We start from the raw sequence: 27040 nt of genomic DNA, 5'->3' as shown, positions 1-27040 counted from the left end.
GCAAGTGGAGGGCGGCTGATATTGTTAATTGATTCCCTGTTTCCAGCTGACTGACTGGAGAACAGTCCAGGCCAACTGCACTGTCAGCAGCAGGAGGAGAGACTGTTCAGAGCTTTGGGTTTAATCAGCTAGATTCACACAGGACCTGATTATCTTTAGAGCTCAGAGTCAGCCCTTTAACGGCTGATTCAACATAAGAAAAACCAGCATGGAAGTTTGAAATCTGTGTGACACTGATGTAAGCTTCCGGGCTGTCAGAGATCTGATTTCTTTGTGGCTACTTTTAAATCATTTAAGTCCAAACGAAAGAATCGATACTTTGTATCTGATAGTTATACAGTTACATTAGTTAAATCAATGATATTAATTATTGCACATAAGAAGGCTGCAGATTTACCCATTTACTAAAGCTGACTTAATTTTACAGTGAATATGAACTTGCAGAGAAACCTGTGTGGTAATACCATAGACTGTATACAATAATGTATGCAGCTGCCATGATGTCACTCATTGGTTGATGGACCCCTGTTTTGAAGCGTCAAGATGGCATTTTGGGTGTTCCAATCTTGCATTTTTGGAGCCGAGATGGGGAGATAACCATAACGCTAACTGTTTTCTTGGTTAGTATGGTGCATTGACAGCTATAGTTAACTATGATAATGCTAATGCTTATTTCTACTAGCCAAAAGAGTTTCTGAAAACCATCTAAACAAAATGTGCTCACTGAAAGAAAATGACTATGTGCCTCCTTAAGCCCTGATCACACAGAAATTAGTAGCTAGTTCCTAAAATGGACAGACAGAGGGTACTTGCTGTAGCTCTGGTTGGGAGTGAGAGGCTGTCAGCAAATAATTTGTTGGGCACAGGAAAATGGAGATCTGTGTGGGTACATGTGACCCTAAAAAAAGAGGGTGGATCCCGGGGAGTACCACTATTTGGTCCAGGATCTTCATCTCCATGATGGCCCTTTTAAGTACTGCACTTACATGCTTCCAAGCCTGCTGTTGTCTGTTGAGATGGTGGTAACTGTAAAGTCATATAGCTCTGGGTATCCAGCTACCACTACCACCAGTTTCTCTTCCATTGTTAACCAACTGTAAACTTGTTGTCGTGACCACCAGAGAACATCCGATCGGACAATGGGAAAACAGTGCAGATGACGTGGGGAGCTTTTCAGCTCTGAGTTGAAGTTTTCTCAACTCGAGGAGTTCAGAGCGCTCTGGAAAACATGCCAGGCACCTAGAGTGCAGAAGTGTGAGGCACGAAGCAATGCAAAAACAGTGAGCAAATGCTTCATTCTTATTAAAAACAATTACAAAAAAAAACATCACAGCTGATAAAACACTTTCTGTTTGACTGGGGCCTTATATGGTCTTTAGTAAAACCAAATGCTGAACAAGACTTTTTAGACAACTAAAACTTTACAGGAGCCCTTCTGTGCGGAGTTTGCATGTTCTCCCCGTGTCAGCGTGGGTTCTCTCCGGGCACTCCGGCTTCCTCCCACAGTCCAAAGACATGCAGATTGGGGACTAGGTTAATTGATAACTCTAAATTGTCCGTAGGTGTGAATGTGAGCATGAATGGTTGTCTGTCTCTATGTGTCAGCCCTGCGATAGTCTGGCGACCTGTCCAGGGTATACCCTGCCTCTCGCCCGATGTAGCTGGGATAGGCTCCAGCCCCCCCGCGACCCTCAAGAGGATGAAGCGGTTAGAAGATGAATGAATGAATGAATGAATAAAACTTTACAGTTAACTTTAATAAACACTGATATGACAACAGCTCCTGCTACGTCTATACTTTGTCAATCTGGTGTTAAGCCATGGTTACAGTACGTAACCAATGTTTAGTAGTAATAGTTTAGTAGCTGTGGTGGTGACTTCTCAGTGGCCAGCCCCCACCTGTCACTAAACAGGTGAGTTATAGAAAAATTCACCCCCTGTACGGTTGTCATGAAGGGAGAAATTTGCTATTGAAACCAAAGTTACCAAGCTGCAAACATGTTCATTTCTGCTGTAGAGTTGGGCATCACAGTGGCTACATCCACTATATACAGTCTGTGGGACTGACTCATTCTTGGAGCCAGCTTCAAGTGACCATTGGAAGAACTGCAGTTTTTGGCACTTCTGTGTTTAATTTATTTTTCAGCCATGCAGGCTGAGTGAAACAATTGCCAGACAGGCACATTTTCAAAAGTCATCAGTGGTGCTAAATTGTGTAATTCAAAAATTTATTGTTAAACTTTTTAAAGAAATTTTTAGAGCTTGTGTGTTTCTGCTGTTCATAGGAGTCTTGTGAATCTTGTTGTCTTGTGAATCATAGAAAACCCCCGTATCTGACAATATGGATAACAATAGCAGCAAACAGAGAGTCATGTAAATTGTAACAAGACATATGGCATGCATATGGAGTATATCTTTGACAATAAAAGTTCAGTTTCCAGGTAGTTGATCGCTCTATAAATACAACAGTGCTGGCCTTCATAGGTCCATGTGACCGTGTTGGAACTGTAGCGTCAGCAGTAGGGAAGCTGCTTAGGCCTCTGTGCACTGACACCAGCCGTGTGTCACTCTGTCGCAGCAGTGATGCAGCTCAGCTCTCAGCCAATAGGAGGGCCTCTTCCTGGTGACATATACAGCTCAGTGCTACCTCTGATTAGAATAGAAGCATGACCTGGCCATTTAGAAAACATGGTGCAGCATTTGTTATGGAGCAAACACATACACACACACACACACACACACACACACACACACACACACAGTTCAGAGTCCAGATGGATAACTATCTATGATAGTTTTGAGTGTTATTGGATAATATGAATATTAAATGTTCCAATAATAGAGATGAGTTTCCTACACTTTACATAATCCGTGTAATCTTCTTATTTTTGACTCTGATTATATTTTTTGACATGTTCGCTATCCTTTGTAGTGAGTCTCACACAGACAAACAGGATTGTTTCATTTCCGTTTCATTTCTCCTCTCAAACAGTCGGTCAAATGTGTTGAATGCTGCTGGCTAGACATGTTAGTAATTTTACAACTGCTCCAAAAATATTATAGAGCATAACAAGATCAGACATGTATATTATCTCATCCTGTACACAGTTTGAAATTTACACACACAAACACACGCACACACACACAGAGTTTGACTTAGGAGTATAGCTTAATCTCCTTTGGGGCTTTTACCAGTACTGCTGCTTCTGCAAATAGACTAACTGTTGGCAGGTTGGATAGTCTGTCCTGTCCACTGTCTGACCTGCAGAAGGGAGGAAGGGGAGAATTAAGAACACAGTGCAATAAAATCTTTTATCCAATGACAATATCACCTTTTTTTCATCCAGTGTGAAAAAGAGTCCAAACTATGCAATTACTGTAAGTCACAGACTGCACCTGCCCACAGAGAGGGTAGTCTTACAGTCATCAGCTGAACATTTTTAACCCTATAATTCAAAAATTGAACAAAGTAGAAAAAAGTGAACTATCCGAACATAAAAAAACCCAAAACTGTACAGAATAACAAGTCATCTAGAATTTCCCCATCTGATAAGATGGGGCAGTCTAAAAACATGGCATTATTGTGTCTGTTCTCCACATGAGATAAGCTTGATATCCTTAGTTTTTAGCATTTCTTAGCATTGGGCCTCATGCAGCAACATTCTCCTCAATTTCTTACATTTCACCTCTAAGTTTGTGTTAAGAGAAAAATAAGAGGAGTCAACTCTAGATGCACCAAACATTCTGAACAGTCCAAATCTGCTCTGACCCTGGTGTGCTGAATGATGAGCCCCACTAGACAAAAAGTCACCTATTAGCATTAGTAACACCCCCTAAACACTATTTAAGGGCAGGTGTTGTGCCGTGCGCAAAGACTTTGGCAAATGCCCAAGACTGGATAGATGCCACCAAAAAAGGCTGTAAGAAGAAGCACTACAGCAGTAGTGAAACTGATGTACTGTTAAATAAACTTAAAGTAAGTAAGTACTGGTGTTACAGGAAAACCAAAAACCATTGTGTGTCAGCTGCAGTGGTGGAGGAAGCATTCAGATTTTTTACTAAAGTAAAAGTACTAATACCACACTGTAAAATACTTTGTTACTAGTAAAAGCTCTGCATTGAAAATGTTACTGAAGTACAATCTGGGAAAATATGTTGAAGTATTCAAAGTACAGAAAAGTTTAATAAATGTCAGAAATCAAAATAATTTAAATGATTTAAAGGAAAAGTAACAAGTCTTCATACATTTATATGAAAAGCTGGAACCATGAAATGTTTTTTGCAAAATGACTTTACTGGCAACTATTTTGATATTGATAATTGGAAAAATTGCCAATACATTTCCTAATTAATCGTCTGATTGTTTCAGCAGCACTTGTGTATTTTCATATGGTTCGTTTGCAAAAATCTTAATGTGTAAGGTAACTAGTAGCTAAAGTTAACAATTAATAGTAGTGGAGCACAAGGTACAATATTTCCCTTCAAAGTGTAGTACAGTAGTTAAAAGTGGATGAGATCAAATGATGAGATAAAAACAATCAACTAAAGTAAAAAGTTTCCCAAATCTGTACTTAAGTTAGGGTTGTCAAAAGTATTGATATTCTAAAAAGTATCGATACTCAAACGCTGTATCCGGATACAATACTAATTTACAAAAGTATCGATACTAACAGTGCACGCCACCTCAGCATCTGTCGGGTGCGCGTGACGGGTCCGACGGACACGTGCTGTGCAGGCAGCGTCTGGCAGGCACAGAGCCCTCGCTGCAACCCGGCTTGTTGTCGTCGCTGTGCATGCACACACACATTTCTGTTGCTGTAATATGGCCAGTGCAGCTGCAGGAGGATCAGAGCAGCCAGTTTTGGTCAAAAATGATAAAGGAAAAAGCGCTCTTTGGAAATATTTAATGAAGTGAACACAGCACGCTGCAGACGGCAGGTACAGCCCCTCCCCTCACTAGCAGCTGAGCAGCTGGTGTCGCCAGCATCAAACTAAAATATAACTTCTAACGTTAATGTGGGAGCTAAGCAGAAAACTCAGTCATGCCCGTCTGTAACATTAATAGACAATGTTAGTTTAACAGGACAACACAATGATGTGTGTCTGAAAAGTTATGTTAACTGTAAAGTCACAGATTGGAGCTGAAAAAACGTGTGGTTTCTCCCCTAACCCCTGGTTCTCTGATCACATAGTGAGGTAGAAACAGGAGCATCCTGAGCCTAAACTACCAACTCTATTTGATCAGCAACAAAAATATGGTGCCAATTCACCAGAAGCACAGAAAATAAACAGGGCTGTAGATAAATACATTTGTATGGACAGATCTTGTTTCTGGTTGTTATTTATTTTGGGGGGATTTTTTGTTGTTATCATTGATGTTACTGTTCTGATCTTTATTTAAAAAATGACATGCCTCTTAATTTTTTGCTGCTGTATCGAAAATGGTATCGAGTATTGAATATTTTCCTGGGTATCGATATGGAGTTTGAAATTTTAGTATCGTGACAATCCTAACTTAAGTACAGTACTTGGGTAAATGTACTTAATTACATTCAACCTCTGCTCAGCAGAGGGATACCCAGTAACTGAAATTTCAGTAACTGGGATCAATGGACCAAGTATAGTAGGATTTCTTTAGCCCTGAATTTCTTTAAAACATAATTTCAATTTGATTATATGATATTTTTGCATTTTTGAAATGTTTCTCTAACATAAAACTTATTTTTCTGTACACTGGACAACAATATGTGGACCATGAAAATGAGATGTGTGTCTCTTATCTTGGCAAGAATGCACTCGACTGCTCATAAAATGTTCTCTTACCAAAGAGAAGAGCAAAAGTAAGAAAACACTGGTGAATCCCAGAAATCATTGGGTCCTAACAAAATAACAAATCGTAGACACAAACAAAAAGTAAGAGAAAATGTATTTGTATATGTTTCTCACATGAGGCCAGAGGCACAAGGTAGTTGTGAGGGGCCCCAGTGCACACTATTATGATGGGCCCTAGTGCATGCAATTGTGCACATGTCGTCTTGTCACATGATTAGAGACTTGACATCAACATACATATTACCCAACAATCATCATGGCATATCTGTATATGTCAAAAAATACCAAAGGAAATAAGAATTTATGAATTTAATTTGACAATTTTAATAGTTTGTAAGAGTTTATTTGGAATAAGCATATCATTTTGTTTTAGATGCTATTGATTGTTTTACAAAAAAAAGAAAAGAAAAAAGATGGGTTTGCTTTTTTTAAGGGCACAGATAGCAAATGGCAGTGTAATTAATTTAATGAGAGTTCTTCTTTGAACACAGGCATATTTCCAAGTTGGCAGTCACTCTTAAGGGCCCATTCTCCACCCAACACATTGTTGGAGGGCCCATGGATGGAAATAATTAATTACATACTTTTATAGTGACTTAAGCTACCACGAGGTAACCACTGCTAGGTTTTATGAGGTTGACTGAATTTAACAAACAAAGACATTTAATCATTGATCAATGACTGACAGCTACCAGAATGACAGACATCACCTGGGCTTTAGGGGGAGGATCTTGTGTCTGGTGCAGCACTGCAGGAAGTACTTATTCACCCAGAGCACACACTGTGATGTCTGTCTGTGTGATGAACCACTGGCCCATAGCTGACAGAGAGGTCTCACGCTGCTCTCCACTTATCGCTCCAGTCTTTCTAAATGATTTCCATTTGGTGAAAAAGATTTCCTGCAGCTCATAAAGGGGATGTTTGTGACCAAAAGTGGTTGTTGGGGTTTTTTCTTAATGTTCAAACTAGTTCTTAACTACACAATTTTGAGAAGCAGTTTTGCTTTCTTGTGGAAAGAAAATGTCCAAAATACATACTTAGATGTTTATCTTAGCTCAAATTTCTGAATGAGGTCATTTTTTGATTAGGCAATGCTTCATCTGCATATATAAACATACATTTCAGAAAACCTGTAATACAAAAAGGGGAGGTTTCATGCACACACTCTGAGCCAAAAAACTCCCACCTCATAGCACACATACACTATACCTTGAATTTTATCCCCATCTATATTCTGAAGGTTTTTACAGAGGGATTTTGTTCATATATCATTCACAGTTTGATTTATAGAACATTTTATTCCTAAAGACATGGTGAAAATGATTTTTTTGAATGGCTGTTTTCTGATTAATGGTGTCATAAAAAGAGATATTCAAAATTCTCTCTGTAAAACTTAAGACTCTATTATGTCAACAAAGTGAAGCAAGAATTTTGTACCTGGCTCTATTCAGTGTTCACATTTCTGTTCTAATTTGGATATTTAAGCAAATTAGTGCAGATGTAACTAGATAATATGTCATTTGCATATTTTAACATGATTCAAAAAGTTGTCTTGTGGGGGAAGTTTTATGGTGATAGGGCCATCTATGAGTTAGACGTTTTACAGTATTCACCTGTACTGCCTCCTTAACTGCAATAGATTAAACACTTAGAGCTATAGATGTTACACTGTTTATGAATGTCATAACTATGTTTGAGGTACATTCATGTGGATTCTGCTTTGATTCAAATTTTCCACGACCAGTGTAGTCACACAAAAGTGTTTAACTTTGTCAGAGGCTTGAGGAGATGAATCCTGATAAAGCTCAAGTTTCAGTGGAGCAACAGCATTTAGTATACTTTTTGAACTGATTTTTCAAAGAGCCTGGGCCTTATAGTTTCAGCCATTGTTTCTATTGATTCAGTATAGCCAAGGGTGTAGCACTAAATTCTGGGCCCTATGCCTAAGCAATCTCTGTGGGCCCCCAGCCCAGTCAGCTTTCCTTCTTTCCCTTCCTTCTTTAGTATGATTTGGAACTCCAAATTCCCTTTTGAGGGGAAAAACATGACAGTGTTCGTTGGTGCTCCAGCAGTATAAAAAGTCATTCACTATAGCAGCCTCTAGCTCAAAACATTCCCACTCTGACCTCGTCACACATCAACATTTAGTCATGGACTTTCCAGATATGATGTACAAGGTACCCTGGGTGCATTGGTTGCTGACGTTCTAGGAGGCCGTGTCAACTTCAGTCTGTTACGTGCATTGTCTATTTTCAAAATACACTGTCGTTTTCACAGGAAATGTACAGTTTGTATAGTCTCTTTCAAAATAAACACATTACGTCAGTACAATGCCATGAACTGACGTAGTTATGTTTAGCCAGCACACGCACGAGGTTCAGTTTAGGCAACAAAACCACGTGCTTAGGTGCAGGAAAAAATAACAGTGTTTGGCTTTACAGTCATACAGTAAGCAAAGGCAGTGGTTGTTGAACCCATCCACCCCTCCTCCCGCCCACCCTACTTGGACTTTTGCTGCCTTAACTTTCGTTGTTGTCCCGCTGTGTTTCCTGCTGACGCTGGCAGGCGTCGTTAAACAATGGTGTATCATGCCGACGTGAAAGGACAATTTTTTTCTGTCGGTGTTTGATGCCAGAAGTCACTAATCAAGCCTTTTTGACAACTTCAGAGTTAGACTGGGTTCTCTAGCTGCATTTAGAGACAAATCCTAGAGCGGGGGTGGACTAAACCATTTTGCGCCTTTGAAGGGTGAATGGGGCTTCAGAGAGCGTCCATTATTTTTTAAAATAGAAATTTAAGTCATTATACCATTTTCAGCCAATTTTAATTTAGTAATGACAATAAATGATAAAAAATGCAAACAAAACCAAACTTTTAATGCCAGGCTTTTCAAGGGCCCCCTCCGATTGGTGCCCTGGGTAATCAGTGCCACATTTCCTCCCCACTACGAATCCCTTGAGTACAGCCATCAGCTTCATTACTGAGCAAAGAGAGACTCTGCTGAACATAGCTTCACCTCTGGCTTTATACTGTAAATTTGCACTAATATTTTTGTATGCACAATGAGCGGTGATTACTGGTGTGTTTGCTTACATTTTCCTCTCCACATAAGCAGTTTATGTAATATGGTTAAATTAGGGGATCAGTGTGACTGTCTTACTTGCTTGCCCTATTAAACTGTGACAGTGTTGCAATGAGGCTGTAAATCTGCCATTAGATTAAGTGGAACAAAGTTGCTGTTCAAATTTACTACTGTAGTTTTCTGCAGACAGGTTATCAAATAAATGTTGGCTAGTGTTGCTGCTGTGCAGTTGTTAGCACTGTATTGTTGCACTGTACTACATGCAAGGAATGATCCTCAACAAGCTGTGCCTTTAAAGAAAAAGAGCACATAATGAAAGGCAAGCCCCCTCACGTGGGCACATGCCAGCAGTCCAAATATAAGCACTGCTGTTGACATTGAATTCTGTCTTTCTTGATTTTGTAATCAACAATCATTTCTACACTTGAATGAGTTTTAAAATTCATTGTGAATACCAAGTGAAATTTGGGGACATCATAAAAGCCAACAATTTCTCAGTGGTTGTGTGTGTCAAGTGTCTCTTTCAGCATGGTGCAGGACGCATGTTTTCACAGACAGCAGAGAGTAGCTATCAGAGTTCTATCTGGCCCTGTGCTTTAGGAGGAGCAGCAGCACTAATGTACTGTAGCTTTCCAGAACTGAATGCTCTCATTCAAATGAAAATGATGTATCACTCCAGCAGGAGAGAGGCTGATCCAAAGTGGTTTGCCGTCTACGGCAAAGTTCATCCTGTTGACTGTAAATCTTTTGTTGGCAAATGTCTCCATGTCAGACTGCTCAGTGGGTATGAGTGTACCTCAGCTCACAAGCTGCCAGGCTGTCTTTTGTTTGTTCACTGCTTTATTAGTCTTCAGTTCAGGAGAGACATCAGAAATGTTTTCTGCTGCTGATTAATGTTAATACTGCATTATTACTGAGTGGCTGTGCAGAAACATAATGGTGCATTATAAGTACTTATACATACTTATACGTCCAGTCATCGTCCAGATTAGGAGCTGACATGGAGTTGGGAGGTTATTATTCTGCAGTGGAAGAGGTCTTCCTGCCCTGAGCCCAAATATAATACTGCACAAGTAATACAACATTAATAAACATAACTCTTCAACTCCAGAAATGTTTCTATAACTGTCTCTCTTAGCAATCTCTCTGCTTATTCTACACATCTTTTCAACAGTATCCCATCCCTCCACCTGGAGCAGCTTCACCCCATATATTCTATACCCTACATGTTATTCTGTTAACATATATCCTGATTTGGAACTTGTCTTGCAAAATCTTTCAGCCATGTCATCTAGCCTTCATTAGAGGATGGATGTGCTCAATACTACTGATAATAATAATAATTATCATAATAATAATGATAATGATGATAATAATACATACCAAACTCTGTCTGCTGATGAAGGCTTCGAGATATAGCTGAAAGGTCCACAAAAAACAAGTAAGGGCTCATTTATGTTCAACAATAGATTCGGAAATAGACAGAGATGGATGGAGCCTTCTGTTTGTACTCATAGAACAAATTGGTAATCTAGTGAGAACAATTCCCTGTTCTTATGTTTGGATGTATAATGGCCGCACAGAACATCGCCATCTACAACACTACCTCTGTTTAAAGGTACAATATTATGACCTCCTCCACCGTTGCCTCATTTGTTATTGTGGAAAACTTTTGACTCAACCTTCTAGTGCCAGATTCTTTTTTTATTTGCAGTATTTCTTTTCAAGGCCAACTGGTGTAGCAGCCTGGAAAACATACAGTGTTTTTAGTTTTGGGGCCAAAAATGTAAATTGATCAGAACCATTGGTTGGTCCCTCACTCTTGGTTATTCAAACTACTTTGGTGTGTTTAGACGTGAGGAGCAGCACAGCCTTCATTAGTCTTACTGTTAGTCGGTACGGCCTTATGAACTTTTTCAATTTAGTGTGAGTTTAGGATGCAGTCACCATAGAATCATCAGGGTCAGCTTCTGTGGTGCCAACAGATGTAGAGATGTCTTAACCCAAGCAACCTTTTCTGCTCAGTGATTCCTACTGTTTTCACTGTGTGACTCACAAACAGACAATATTTAGTTTTGAGATTGGTCTGAAATGCACCACTGTAAAAAAAAAAAAAAAAAAAAAAAAAAAAATGGTGGCTCATTTTAGACAATTCCAGTAGTGAACGGCACCTTTGCACCTCTGTGTTACAGTTTGAAAATGTGACTGTAACATTGTTGGTAATTTTTAAAAAGATTTTGTTCATGTCACTGATGTATTGTGTATTATTATCTGGTGCAAAAAGTGGATGGCATGTCAAATAATTTTTTCAAGTACAGGGGAGGGCCTTGTGTAATTTTTTTTTTAGCTTAGGGGAGGGGCACACACACATGCGGAAGGCATGTTTTCTTTAAAAATCACAGAAATTACACAATTGCACAACAAAGTCACAGCCCACCCACCCCCTCCTCTGATAAAGAACAGTCCATAATACTACTTTTTTCGTGGTTGGCTGGAGAATGAATTGACACCATGCTCGAGCCCTCCATGGTCAAGCACCTGCATACTTGACGGATCTGGTGTCCTTTCACTGTCCTGTCAGGTCACTGCGGTCCGCTGAAGGCCACCTACTTACTGTCCCTCACACAAGATTAAAGATGAAAGGTGATAGAGCCTTTAAGGCTGCTGCACCCAAATGGTGGAATGCACTACCTCATGAACTGAGAGCAGCCTCTTCCGTAGACATTTTTAAAAAGCGGTTAAAAACACATTTGTTTAGGCATGCGTTCCATTAATTGTCCATTGTATCATCTCTGTATTTTGCTGCACTTTACTTTTTATTTGTTTTTGTGTATTTTACATTGTTTCTGTTATTGTATTTTTTGTATTTTATCTTGTGAAGCACTTTGTGAGTCCTCTCTGTGAGGAGTGCTATATAAATAAAATTTACTTACTTACTTACTCAATTTTTCAGAACATAGAAATCTCAGGAAGTGTAGGGGGTTGGGGAATTGTCTTAAAAGTCTGTGTGAACATTTTTAGATACATACATATTTTGGTACAGTAAAAATATTGACCATTGCTCTGTAAAACATTTTGATCTACCTTTGGAATTAAACATTATAACAAGGATCACAAAAACACTGTCTCTGTGACACAGCAACAAAGAGTTATCAAATGACCCGTATAGAACAGCTTCTATTGTAGTTCAGTGTAGGTGTGGTCGTGATCATCACCCTGCCTGGATGGCTAATAACATACCATGTTTGGCTAATTACAGCCCAGAATGTCACGCACACCAGCCAGAAGCTTCTCTTTAGACTAATTACTGCAATTCTGACTTTGTCTCTGTCTTTATTCTGCCCCTCTTCCTTCTCTGTCTCTATTGTGTGTATGTCTGTGTGTGTCCTAATAATACACAGAGTTTGTTTTGTTAAACACTGACTCAGGTTTCTTTTTTTCATGTAGTCTCCATTTCTCTCTGTAGTAGTTAAACCAGTAATATCAAGTCCACTGAGGACAGCTCACATTTGCTGTCTATAGTTTCTTGAGTTTGGGACTGTGTGTACCTGCAGACAAGTCACCACACAGTGAATATACTGCAAGGCCTACAGTGACTCAGAGCTTAGAATAAAACTTAAACGTTACAATAGAGCTGAAGGTTATGTGAAAATAGTGTATTTAAGAGAATACAAGGGTAGCTCATGGTTTTGCCACATTTAGGTCAGATTTTCCATATTTTGTTTGCTCTCCATCATCACCAGCCCAGAACACAGTTTATATCTGAATGAAGACTAGCTGATTTTTTTTCTACCTTTTGAAACACATCCATATAAATTTTTTGGATGGTAAATGGTAAATGGACCTGCATTTGTGTAGCGCCTTTCTAGTCATCTAGTGACCACTCAAAGCGCTTTTTAAGCTACGAGTCACGTTCACCCATTCACACACACATTCATACACTGGTGGCCGAGGCTACCATACAAGGTGCCACCTGCTACTCAGTTTTTTAACACACTCACACACCGATGGAACAGTCATCGGGAGCAATTTGGGGTTCAGTATCTTGCTCAAGGATACTTCGACATGCAGCCTGGAGGAGCCTGGGATCGAACCGCTGATCTTTCGATTGGTGGACGACCCGCTCTAACTCTGAGCCACAGCCACAGGAAAAAAGTAAAATTCAACGCAAGGTCGTCAAATTACATAATCTCTATCAGAAGATGGAATTTGCTTAGTTTCCATGGATCTTCTCTAAACAGCAGGCGGCTGTGGCTCAGAGGGAGAGCAGGTCGTCCAGCTGTTTGATCCCCAGCTCCTTCAGTCCATATGTCCAACTATCCTTGGGCAAGTTACTAAGGAGCCAGTTGCACCCTGTATGAAAGCTGTGGCCACCAGTGTGGGGCGGTGTGTGTGAATGAGTGAATGTGACCTGTAGTGTAAGAAGCGCTTTGAGTGGTCAGCAGACTATAAAAAAGCACAACACAAGTACAGTCCATTTACCATTCAACTCCTCTTTTCAAGGTCAACAACGAAGCCAAGAGAAGTGTGTGAGAAGAAGTCCATACTTTTTTTAGACCTGCCTGTAATGGACACATTTTTGACAGTAGTATTTTGGGTGATAGTATCCCTGAACATGAAATGAAGGAGGTGATTCTAAAACTAAAAACAGGATAACCAGCAGAAATAGACCAAGTCTTGAACGAGTATATTAAAGGCACTGTGTGCATGTTTATGCCCCTATATGTCTCTTTGTTTTACAAGACTCTGTTGTTATCCCTGAAGACTGAGGGCCTGGTTTAACTGTGCCAACTGATAAAAGGAGAGGTGACACTGGAGATGTAACAATCACAGAGGCATCACACTTTTAAGTTGTCTTGGTCAACTCCTCACAGATGTATTAAATGCAAGGTTCTGAGAGAATAATTCTATCCTGAGGGAGACTCAGGCAGAATTGAGAGGGCCATATCTTTTAACTTGAGCTCACAGTTGGTTTGTATTGTTCTACAAAGAAAAGGCTGCTCTGTTCTTTAATTGATTATAGCAAGGCATTTGATACAGTATGGATGGAGGGATGCACTCTGATACAAATTTGCATTTGATATTAAATGCAGGTATTAATGGTACTTGGATGTAGTAATGAACATGTACAGAAGCATCAAATAATGTGTTTTTCTGACTGGTATTAAATATTTTTTTTGCCAGCCTTGCAGGAGTTGGACAGGGTAAAGTTGTATCTTCATTGCTTCTTGCATTATTTTTTAATGACCAAAGGGCTATATACTACAGAATGGTTGTGAGCCTATTAACCGTGTTGACAATGTAATAGATATTTATATCCAGCCTATGGTACTGATGTAAGCAGATGAAACAATTATTATGTCTACAACAAAAGAAGGTTTACAGAAAGCAGTAGACGATATGTGTGATTTCTGTGAGAAATAGAATTTAAAGGCTAACAGTGATTAAACTGAAGTCACAGTTTTAGGTAGTAGAAAAGCTGATATTAGCAAACTAAAGTTTGTATGCAGTGGAGAATCTAGAGATTATTAATTGCTTTAAATATCCCTAGGTGATTATGAATAATAACAATGATCCATTCAAGATCCCACTGAGGAGCTGCATGAGCCAGCTTCCTGTGCAATGTTTGCCACTGTCTGTAAATGTAGAAAATTTGATATAAGAAACAGAACGCAGTCAAATATCATACAACTATTTGCTTAGCCTGCATAAAACAGGTGTATATGTGTATAAGGGTCTTGCAGGTTAAGCTGATAAGAAAATCAGTTCATGCAAAAGTGTCAAAGTGAGGCCAGAAGTACGATATCATGTCATATTTATTTAGAAATTAAACAAGAGCTTAAACTGAAAAAGTATTATATGAAAATCAAAAGTACAGATGGGCTATTTGTAATTTTAGAGTAAACCAAACCAGAATTCCTGAAGTCACTGGAAGATATAAAGGGCTAGATAGAGATCAGAGGACCTGCAGCCTCTGTGATGACAAGTGTGTGGGAGACGTGTGTCATATTTTGTTTAAATGTAAAAATGTCAAGTTTAATGACTTACAGAGAACGGTAAAACCACTCATTTATATTTGAAGTATTTTAGATATTACAATCAAATAAGCCAAAAGGTATTTGTAAACTTGATGCTTGTCCTTCCTTTGTTAAAATAGCATTTGCTGTACTTCAGCCATGCTGTGTGCCATCACTTTGTTCTTATTGTATGCTCTAATTGTGCTCCATACCATCTGATTGTGGTCTTAAGTCTCATCAAATAAAGGAATCGACATATCATGAAGGCCTCATCAAAAGTGAAATCTAAAATTTCATGACTGGGCATGCTCTATCTGCTGACCAGCATCATGTGATATAATCAAGAGCTCCACAACAGCTACTAAACAAACTACACTGTTTCCTCAACCACCACAGTCAGGAATGAACATTGACGCTCATTCATACAAAGTGTACAACTCATAATCACATTTCAAATCTGTTAGTCAGGATTGATAATGGCTGTACAAAAATAAATGTTAATGTGTTCTTTCAACTCAATTGCCAGAAAAAAAGGTTGTCATATGTTTCTGCAAACCACGGGTATGTTACATTTGCATGTTTTTATGTAGCAGATATGTTGAAACCTAACATTTTAACAACACAGCAGTTAATGTGTGGTTTGATTAAGGCACAAAAAACACTTGGTTATGCTTAGGTAAGAGATAATATTTTAGTTTAAAAACCCAACTGCTTTTTGTGGCACTATCCCTGCTGGATAATCAGCAACAGGTCACTGAAAAACACGTTTGGTGGCTGAAAACCCACCAGAAACACAGCAATTACTCACTTAAAGGGCCAGTGTGTAATATTTGGCATGGTTTATTGTCAAATCTGAATCTGAATCTGAATCTGAATATTCTACCCATTAATATGTATATATAAGTGTATAATCACTATAAAATAAAATTCGTTTGGTTTTCGTAGCCTTATAATTATGCTTTTACATATATATATATATATATATATATATATATATATATATATATATATATATATATAGCAAGGGCCTTGCTTTAGAGAGGTCGCCATCTTGCACCGCCATGTATGTACAGCAGACCGAGCGGACAATCCAGCCAGCCAGAGAACACGTTTCGCGTGTATAAATAAACCAATGAAGACAGCGGAAGGAAGGAAGAAGAGGAGGAAACAGCAGAGAGTGTTAGTAGTTCGTTGATAGAGAGTAGTGAAAAGTTGTTTTAGTTATAAAGTTTGCGAATGGACCACACTTACCACGCAACAGGAGAGAATGAACCCGAACCGTCATCTGCAAGGAAAAGAAGACGCAACTTCACTCCTTGTGATGCACTCTCTGCGGCGCTTTTCCTCCTGATGATATATCTCTCCAACGATGGTAGCAGTAGCACCGAATCCCATTCTGTGCAACAAAATGGGAGCGGAGGATTCAGCCTCTCTTCTCCTCATCTGTATGCTCCGGTTCAAACAGGTATGGCTCTGGGTCTGTGTCCGCTACAAGAAACTCTTCAAAATCGCGTTCAAAGTCGTCCGTTGCAGCTACTATAGTCCGGAGATATTGCTAGGCTAAATAAACAGCTGAGCTCTGTTTACAGGCTACGCTGTCAGTCAGTGTGCGGGCTGGAGATTGGCGGAGCAGAGAGGGAGGGGGTCCCCACTCAATATGGTAAACGAGTATGTGTGTATGAAGTGTGTGTGTTACGCTAGAAGAGTCAGAGTTTGGGATGGAGTCTTTTACATACTACCCCCTGGAGTGTTACTGGAGTTTCTGGAGTGCTCAAATAAACTGGCCTTTTTCCCGAACGCTCCTCTGGTCTCCTGCTCGTGAGGTATTCATTACAATATCGTAACATGGTTTAGATTTCTAAATAAATATTCACCTCGTTGCTAGATAGACCTACTCCTGAAAAACTTGTGCGCAAGGCTTTTTGCTCCTACGAGGCCGCTGTCATTTACCCGACGGGAGGGGTGAGCGAGTGAGCCCTGCAATCTAGAATTTGACCACAGATGTCACTGTTTTCAACCCATTTTACACACTGGCCCTTTAAAAAACAACCAGTGGTATTGTTTGTTGGTCTAGTACAGTGGTCTGCAGCTTGGCAGGTGTCTTACCTACTGTGGACAGTGACGCTATCCATGGTGCTGAAACAACCTGTGCCTCAACATGTGCTGTGGTGCACACAGCATCATCAGTGAGCTGGGTGGAGACTTGGGGGAAATGGTGATGATGTTAGGTGCTGAAAAGTCAGTGATATACACAGTTACTTTATCATTACTGAAAAGGGGTCATTAACAATCTGCACCTAGTGGTAATTACAGTTAATGGATCAAAAAAGGATGAATGAGTGAAAATCAGCACCACCTCAGTGTAACAATGGATAAAAACAATGTGGCTGGTGAAAGCAGTAGTTGTATAGTATGTTGCAGAAACAGCAGCTGTCCAACAGATCCTGTCTCTGTTGTTCCAGAAATACCTCCACATATTGATCAGGGCTTGGGTTTCTCTGCCCAGTCACTCACTTCCTCCATTCTTTCATCCCATCTTGTGTTTTCTGTGAAACAGCTTTTATAGCTTGCAGTTAAGTCATTTGATTAACAGCAGTCTGTGATTCAGATTTAAAGACTGTATGATAACAACGTGATGTTCATATTTATAATCCCCAGAGGATGAACTGTATTTTTTTTTGTTGTTGTTCACCCTGTCAAATTTCCTGTGCACAGACATCCTCCCAAGACTATTTCCATTTTTAACACACCATGACCTTGAATTCGGGGTATGATTACATGTTCTTTAGTCTATGTATTGACAATGACACACAGTCATAGCCATGATAGGAAGTTATGAACATCTACATATATATAAAGAGACTGGATATTAGATTGATGGTTCATTTGAAGTTTCCATGCAATTAGTTCAGGTAGCTTTATTGTACTGAAGGTATAATTCATATGGAAGGTGTGTGTTTGTGCCTGTATGTAAACTGTAGCAATGGGGACAGGAGCTCTGTAATGATTAGGTGCATACAGCATGCAGGTGAGCAATCTATGTGTCTGTTAGCCCTTTATGACAGTAGTAACAAGAGAAGCAATATACAGAGAGTGAGGACGGCACACTGTGTCATTAACACTGACTTTCCTCAGTTACTATTTCTATTTAATGCTTTGCTACAACTAAAATTGTTTCAGCTGAGTCAAGTTTATCTCTTGGTAAGTGACTCACTGTTATACAAACCCAAATAGTTATTGAGCAGTAGAATCTTAAATGTGGAGCCTCTATTAATTCTTCCTCCACTGTACAGCTTCTAAAGCAGCTTGTGTGTTCCTGGTACTGCTTTAAATCTGCCCTGGGTGCCAAGGTCACAGCATTTGGTAGCCATTAAGCCATTAAGACGCTGCAGGGTGGAGACACTTTGATACACCTGGCCTGCACTTCCCTGCGTCCTGTCTCTCTGTGCCTTTCTATCTATCTATCTTCCCTCTTGTTTTTCTCTGTCTGTTTTCTTTTTCTTGCTTGTGTTGCAGCTTTTCAGGAGTGTTTAGTCTGAAATAAAAAAAATAGAGTCATTCAGGCTGAATGAGGATTATGAAGCAGCAGAAATGCTGTACACTGTGTAATGCTGTAATGCGCAGTGTCCTTTGACATGACTCTGATAGGCCAGACAGTCCATCATCCGGAAACAGCTGAGACAATCCTTCCATCACATGATTTCAAAGGAAACTCCCTCTTGAGCGTCACGGACAGTTGTCATGGCAGAATTAAAAAGGTGTAGATATAAAGAATGATTTAAAAAAGGATTTTTTTTTTTTGCCTTTTTTTAACTCATGGTTCACTGCAACACACAGTATTTGCCATCACTGCTGCTCAATCTTATCTTACTCCAAATTGATAGGAGGACATATTAGTGGAATAGCAAAAATATAATCTACAGTTCTTTTAATGTTAAAGTAAAATAATAAAGTTTTGCAATTCCATTTTAAATTTCAATTATCTATTTTCTATTAAATTGATATGTTATATCCTAATAATTATTACAATGTATCATCTAAAGACAGGCTGACAAAGCACAATAATCAACCACTACATATAATTACCTTTTTTCTCTAACTTGATGTCATACTGAGAAAGTCCTTAATTACACATAATATGATATAATATAATGTAATATAATATAATATAATATAATATAATATAATATAATATAATATAATATGTAGTCAAGTTTTTACAGCCCCAGGTACTGAATTGTGAACTAAAGAATATCAATTATATATATATAATATATATTTGTACCCTCAGAGTTAACAGAGCAGTGATGTCACATAACTTCACTTTGTTACTAAGATTTCTGTTGTTACAGCTAAAATATGAAAACATAATATTTGTTCCTGACTTGAAAACACAGGCATTTGCCTTCCTTCCACTCTAAATACACACACAACACACACAAAAAAGGTCTATTTTGTCAGTTTTACATATTTTCATTACAAATAATATCTTAATTCAATTGAGTCAAGTAATTCTAACATAAACCAAAAAATAAATATTTCTTACTTAAAAAACTACTAACTATACATACTGCTTACTATACATAAACTTTAAGTAAATTTAACATATTTGAAATACATAGAATTTATGAACAGAAATTACCTAAACATAATTAAAGTAGGTAAATTCTATAAGATATAGTTAGATAAATTCTCACAGTCTATTCATCTGAGGGTTTTTTTTTTTTTTTTAAATTAAGTAAATGGTACTTTTTTGGTTTGTGTCAGAATTACTAGACTCAGATGGATTTTTAAAATGTAATTATAATACATAAATCTAACGATTGATTAAATAATTTCTTTGTGTAAAGTGGCTGCTGTGTGCTGCATACATACATGGAAAAAGTGAATTTTGATTACCACAGGTACAAAAAAGTTTTTTGTTTTTTTAGAAATAGTTGTATATTATTATTATTTTTACTCAACTATGCGTATATTACTTGTTACTTCACTGTAATAGAGAAACTATTTGTTTTAACTTCAAAATGTTAGTGTCTGGGTTGCCTTTAAATTTTATGTCGACTAAATTTGAGAATACAAGTTGATATAGTTTTCTTTTGACACTTACATTTTTTATGACCCTTTTTTTTGGTATTATTTTATTTGGTATAAGCTTTTCTTGGGGGTGTCCAACTATTGCTTGATTCTTCCTGTTGGGGGAGGAAAGAATGAGTAAACACTTCTAACCTCTCTCTATCCTTTCTATAGATAGCAACACAATCCTATTACAATTATCTTGAAATGTCCTAGCAAGGGCTGCAGAGAGAAGACTCAGACCGCACATGCTTCAACTGCCTCACTCAGCTAGTACATTCAAGTTTTTTTGAAAAGAAGCACCGGGGAGTGGTGTTGAATCACCTTTCTAGGTGAGACATGCTGTGAGAAGGAAGGCTACTGTAGCATTAAATCAGTCAGGAGCAGGAATGAACCGGGACTGAGGGCAGAAACTGTCTCAAAGGTTCAGAAATCACTGGTGAAGTTAAACATATAGGGGCAAAAAACATAACTCACCCTTTTCATACTTTACTCAGTGATTTGTAAAATATTTATGCTTGAATGTCTGCTGGCCCTGTTGACCAATTCTTCTATTGCACTGTAGGAAAGAATGGACCAATCATTAAGAGAGGCTGTTTAAGCTGCTGACACGCAAGAGGCAGCAAGAGAAGGAAATACTGAAGTCTGTGGTAGACTTGAATGACCACCTGTGGTAGATTTTATTTTACTAAGATATTCATGTAGTGATGAGGCCAACAGAACAGGTTCTTTTGGCTTCATCACATTGTGACCTCTAGCATGCACTGGAGCAGTTTGCAGCTGAGTGTGAAGTGGTCAGGATGAGAGACAGCACCTCCAAATCTGAGGCAATGGTTCTCTGCCGGGAGCTGGTGGATTGACTCCTGTGGGTTAGGGGAGAGTTACTGCCTTAAGCCAGGGAGTTCAAGTATCTTGTCTTGTTCACGAGTGAGGTTAGAATGGAGTGTGAGATGGATCGGCGGTTTGGTGCAGCTTCTGCAGTGATGCTTGTTCACACTTCCCATAATGCAACTTGACAGAGTCTTTCAATAGATCTTCACTGCCTGGTGACTGCTTTCAAACTCCACACCTCCAGTTTGTAACAGAGGCTTGTACATTTGTAGTCTCCAAGCCCAAGGTGAGATATCCCTGATGACACTACCATGACCTCATCAGAGTTATTTTCTCAGCCTTGACAGAGTTCCACTACAGACACAGAAAATATTACTGTTATCATTATGTTTTATTCAGTCGACGACTTTTTATAAGAAGCATTTCTAACAGTTTTTAACAGGATTGAATGAAATAAATAAATTAGAATTCATTCATCTTCTAATCACTTCATCCTCTTGAGGGTCGCGGGGGGGCTGGAGCCTATCCCAGCTGACATTGGGCGAGAGGCAGGGTACACCCTGGACAGGTCGCCAGACTATTGCAGGGCTGACACATAGAGACAAACAACCATTCACACTCACATTCACACCTACGGACAATTTAGAGTTATCAATTAACCTAGTCCCCAATAAATGGTGGTGTGGTGGTTAGCACTGTCGCCTCACAGCAAGAGGGTTGCCGGTTCGATCCTGGGTGTGGGAGCCTCTCTGTGCGGAGTTTGCATGTTCTCCCCGTGTCAGCGTGGGTTCTCTCCGGGCACTCCGGCTTCCTCCCACAGTCCAAAGACATGCAGATTGGGGACTAGGTTAATAAGTTAGAATATCTTAAATAAAATAATTTGACCACACCACAATTTTTGGATAAATTATGTTAGCTCAACTTAATTAAACTTTTTGAGATCAAAGCAAATTATGGCAGTTGTACAAAAGTAATTGGGTTTGTCAGATTTTAAAATACTAGTAGGATTTACTCAATAAGGCCAGAGTTGGAATTTCTTGAAAAGATGCATGCAAATCTTACACAAACAACAAACAATGCACCAATGCCTCCTCGAACTTCTTGTATTGACAAATTTGCCCAAACTGACTAAAACTAAAGACATTCTCTGTTTATTTTCATTTCAGTTTTGTAAGTACACAAAATCATTTCAGTGAGTTTTTTTTCTAAAGTCTAGCATTTTATTTTCATTTTAGTTCACTTAAATGTTTTTTTTCACACCTATTTTTAGCTTTCAGTTAGTTTTAGACAATTATTTCAGATAATAACCTCTGGCCATATTCATAAAGGATCCTCTCTTATTACTAGGAGTCCTCTGAAATGTCCCTAAAACCTGTATTTATGTATCTATTGCAGTTGGCAGTTATTCGATGTGTACTTAATAAACTGTCAAACAAATTGGGGACTTTTGGTTTGATGAATTCTGTCAGATGGCTCCAGCTGAGGCAATGGGAATTACTCTTAGACCAAAAACTTTAGAGTCTTAAAGGTAGGGCAAACACTGTCTCTATTCCCATGGTTCTGTTCAGATCACTTCCACATGCAGTGGAACCAGGTGCAGTTCACACCAGAGAGAAAGTCATTTTAACACTCATTAAGTATACAAAGATGTGCAACACCAACTGTGACCTTTTTAGTCTTGTTTTCATATCACACTCTAAATGAAACACTTGCTCCTAAGAACACATGTTAGAGCTTGTACAGCTTTAACAAATAAAAATAGTTTTCATGAAAATCTTGCTGATGGAGTGTGAGGTTTGGAGCCAGCAGGCTCTTCATTAGACTCCGTTTATTCTGTTTTGCAATCAGAGGTCATGAGTAGAAGATGGTTAGGGGGCGACTGTCACTATGCATAACGTGACACAGCTTTCAGAGCTAAATCTTCTTAAGAGCACTGGACAAAAAGTGACCTTTGCTTACCTTTCCTCTAGTGCTACCCTCTGGACAAACTGTTTTTTGACACACTATTAAGACTCTAAGAACGGCTAAATCATTGGTATGTTGTTGAATATATTTGTACAGCAGAGTTTAATTACCATTGCAGCTACTCAGAGCCACTCGCGGGGCCTTGGAGTTTTTGTGTTATTTATGTGGGCAAGTTTGTCATGGCAGTTCTGAAGAATGTCTTGAGCTGATCAATGTGACCTGAAAGTAGCCACAGTGGTTGGGGGTGGGGTACAGCTTCAATTAATCCCTGTCTGAACGATGCACATCACAGGCCCAGGAGACGATGTGACAGAATTAGCATCATATTGTAGCACCTCACCTCTTGTGGCTTTGCAGGCTTGCAGAACAAAACTGTCTTATTTAAAATGTATGTCATTATTGTAACATACTATATGATGCAGCTGAGGGTCACTTGTATGACTGTCTTTGAGCAGTGGTTCAACATGTATTAATGATGGAATAATAATATATATAATCAATAAATCCCCCGTCAACTTGAACAAAAGGGTGTTGAACTAACTTTTCTGAAATTAAAATGTTTATAAAACAAATGCAATGTAAGACTAAATATTTTTTAGGGTGTTTGTCATTGTGTTAGAAAGTTTCTGATAACACAAATATATAGTGTGCACTGCACTCTAATGTAGCAAAAGTTTTATTAAAAAATGTAAAGGTCTATATTGTAAAAAGTCTGATTTTCATGTCTTTTATTACTCATAAAGCAGGTATAGAGGTACTACATACATACTGTGGAAGCATCAAAAAGCTTAACCCACGAATGCATGCATGCAGTCGTTATTTAAACACTGTGGCTGCAGACCAGCTGCCAGGACCTCTGAAGTTGTGATGTCACAACTATACTTTATGTAAGTAGAAACTGCTACATTGTCATCACAGTCATTGCTCGGCTGCAGTGATGGTGCAGAGATGTTGAAGACTCAGAAACACTGATCAGTCAGAGCAGGCTCAGATTTTTGGGGAGGGGAGTTTTAAGAGACAGGCACTAAAATGGAGTGTTCCAGACAGAGGGTGAGTACAGGTATATTCCTGACAATCGACTGTCTGCTTGGTGTGTCAGGGCTATTAGATGTCACTTCAAATCTGGCAACACTTGTTGAGAGGCTAGTGGGTTTGGGATAAATGCAAGTGTCAGCAAGCTAACATGCTCACAATGACCACGTGCAACAACTCCTCATAGAGCGCTTTGCATGGTATCTGATGCAAATGCACATTCAACCCTTCATGTGATATCCTACGAATTAGCACCCCACAAATGACGTTAAATATACAGTTATGTAATTAATTAATTAGTCACAGAGGTTGGGTTGAGGCAAGCAAAGTTACTGATGTTAGGTTTAGGAAAATAAACATGGTTAGGACGTACCTTAAAATCTTTTTTTCATGTACACCTAGCATGTTAGCATGTCAATAATCTCTAATTAGCACTGTACACAAAGCAGCCTGCAGCTGAGGCCAACAAAGCATTTGACAAATTGATATTTTGACTCAATTATGGCACTAGATGACAAGTTATGGGATTTCACTGACATGATCTGTTATTTCTCCTGTGGAGAACAGGAATGTCTGTACCAAATTTCATAACAACGCAATCAGTAATGATGAAAAATGCTCAGCTAATACAATAACCCCAATCTTGTCTTTGTCTTGCAGATCCTGGCTATGATCTCCATCCTCTTTATTATCATTTCCACCATCTCGTTGTCGCTAAACACCCTCCCGGAGCTCCAGGTGGTGGATGAATTTGGTCAGTTCAATGACAACCCAAGCCTAGCCCATGTGGAAGCTGTCTGCATCGCCTGGTTCACCATGGAGTATATACTGCGCCTGCTCTCAGCACCCAACAAGTGGAGTTTCATCAAAGCCCCGTTGAACATCATTGATTTGCTGGCTATCCTGCCTTACTATGTGACCCTCTGCCTAACTGAGTCTAACAAGAATGTGATGCAGTTCCAGAATGTGCGTCGTGTGGTCCAGATCTTCAGAATTATGAGGATCCTGAGGATCCTGAAGCTGGCCAGGCACTCAACAGGACTCCAGTCTTTGGGCTTCACTTTGCGAAGGAGCTATAATGAGTTGGGTCTACTGATCCTCTTCTTAGCTATGGGCATTATGATCTTCTCTAGCTTAGTGTTCTTTGCAGAGAAGGATGAGGATGCCACCAAATTCACCAGTATCCCTGCCTCCTTCTGGTGGGCTACGATTACTATGACCACTGTTGGTTACGGAGACATCTACCCACAAACCCTGTTGGGCAAGATTGTCGGAGGGCTCTGCTGCATAGCAGGTGTGTTGGTCATTGCCCTTCCCATCCCAATCATTGTGAACAACTTCTCTGAGTTCTACCGAGAGCAGAAAAGGCAGGAGAAGGCCATCAAGAGGAGGGAAGCTCTTGAAAGAGCAAAACGCAGTGGAAGCATTATTTCTATTAACTTAAAGGATGCTTTTGCACGCAGTATGGAACTTACAGATGTGTTGGTGGAAAAGAGAGAGGACAGCAAGTGTCCTGTGGACAATCACCTGTCACCCAGTCGCTGGAGCTACCACAAACACTACTCCAATACAGATGTGGGTAGCCCAAGCAAGTCCCAACATTCTCATTACCAGGAAGTGGCTCAGCAGGGCTCCCCTGAACGAGGCAAGCCTTTGTCTAATAAAACTACGCTTCAGAACCTCAACCCAAAGCGGCTGGAGGATGCTTACAACAAGACTGCAGCCATTCAGGAGAAGCAGGAGGAAATTATAGAAGAACAGATGGAGATGAAAGCATTGACTTCCCCTCAAGCCCGACAAACTTCTCCTGAAGTCAGCATTGCTAGAAAATTCTCCAATGTTCCTGATGATTTTTCAGTGGAAAGAGGAGAAAGAAGCTCTCTGCTCCCCAATACTGAAGTGATTCAAACTGGTGCTAGACACCAGCGCATCCCTCCTCCCTTGGATCTAAGTCAGATCAGCACCATGGAGGCTAACAGGGGCCCTGACAGCATCCAGCCAATGACCATCATTAAAGAGGGTTTGTATGAGTTTGTGTCCAGCCCCAGAGGAAGTGGGACTGGAGATTCAGGTTTGGTGCCACAAAGTGTGGAGAGCTTTGGGGTTACCTATGACAGCATCTCCAGCTCCTTGCAAGATTATGGTACCCCTCAAAAGAAAAGAGCCCTCAAGGTTGACCTCATTGGATCCCAAGATGAGGTGCTTATGGCAGTGATGACACCTGTAGCAACCCCAGCCTCTGCTGGCTCAGCCAAGCTTGCTCAACTACTCTCTGACGACATTGTTTCCAGGTTCTCTCCCTCTCCTAGCTCTATAACCCAGGAAGCTAAGTCTCCGCTGGCGATCCTGCAATCTCCGATGCTGGCCCAGCAATCTGTCAGTCCAAGCATCTCCCAGGGGGGAGGTGAGGGCTCAGCAGCCAGGAGCTTAGAAGGTGAAGGGCAGCTCACAGGCTTAAGCCACCAGGGGAGGAATCACATGGAAAGGTCTGCTGTCAGCTCAGGCAGCAGTGCTAGCCCACTGTCGTCTAAAGCCAGCCCTCTCAACTGCACCCAGGAGCTGGTAACTACGGAAGGAGGGGAGGAAGGAGAAGAGAGGGAGGGAGCAGACCAGAGTGGAGAGAAACGAGAAAATCACATTGCTCTGGACAGAAGTGCAACACCACCCTGTGAAACGAGCATGTGAGCCCTAAAAGAACGGAAACGTTCATGGATAGAGATGCCAAATAGACGGGTTGAGGATAAGGTCGACGGGATGGATGACAGCAACTACCCAGAGCTAACCGGAACCATTGCCAGACCTGGTGTGGGCTCTGCACCTGCACGGAAACACACCAAAGTGTTAGCAAACCTATCATAACACTTTTTGCAATTTTTCTGGATCAATGCACTTGTCACATCCCACAAGACTTTTGGACTCTTGTCTTTTTATTTGACAAGCACTGCTATTAAGGCACAGACATCTCTGTAGTGTTGTCACATGGCTTTATTACATGAGGGAAGTCAGAAGCACATGCCTACTCTCTGGGTACTATCTGAAAGACACTGTCTCATGTCAGTGTTATTGACTTATTCTTTGTAGACCAGACTGATATGCTGCAGAGCAAAACAGTGACAACTAATAAGTCTTTTAGGGCTCAAATGTGAGCATAAACAAAGCCTTGTGTGAATGAGAATATTTATGACTATCCTGGAAGAGTTTTTGTGTA

The 27040-nt window shown here is 39.8% G+C and overlaps 1 protein-coding gene across 1 annotated transcript in view; it reads left to right on the top strand.

Annotated features, from left to right (window-relative positions):
• The window catches only part of LOC125902788 (potassium voltage-gated channel subfamily B member 2-like), a 35339-nt gene extending 8614 nt beyond the window's left edge, over positions 1 to 26725 (top strand). Inside the window, exon 3 of the mRNA XM_049599387.1 lies at positions 24493 to 26725. Coding sequence (XP_049455344.1) covers positions 24493 to 26517 — 2025 coding nt within the window. The 3' untranslated portion in view covers positions 26518 to 26725. The remainder of the gene's footprint in view (positions 1 to 24492) is intronic.
• Positions 26726 to 27040: the final 315 nt, after the last annotated feature.

The sequence above is a fragment of the Epinephelus fuscoguttatus genome, linkage group LG15, assembly GCF_011397635.1.
Source record: "Epinephelus fuscoguttatus linkage group LG15, E.fuscoguttatus.final_Chr_v1".
Taxonomy (NCBI): domain Eukaryota; kingdom Metazoa; phylum Chordata; class Actinopteri; order Perciformes; family Serranidae; genus Epinephelus; species Epinephelus fuscoguttatus.
This window is presented reverse-complemented; position numbering and strand designations above follow the sequence as displayed.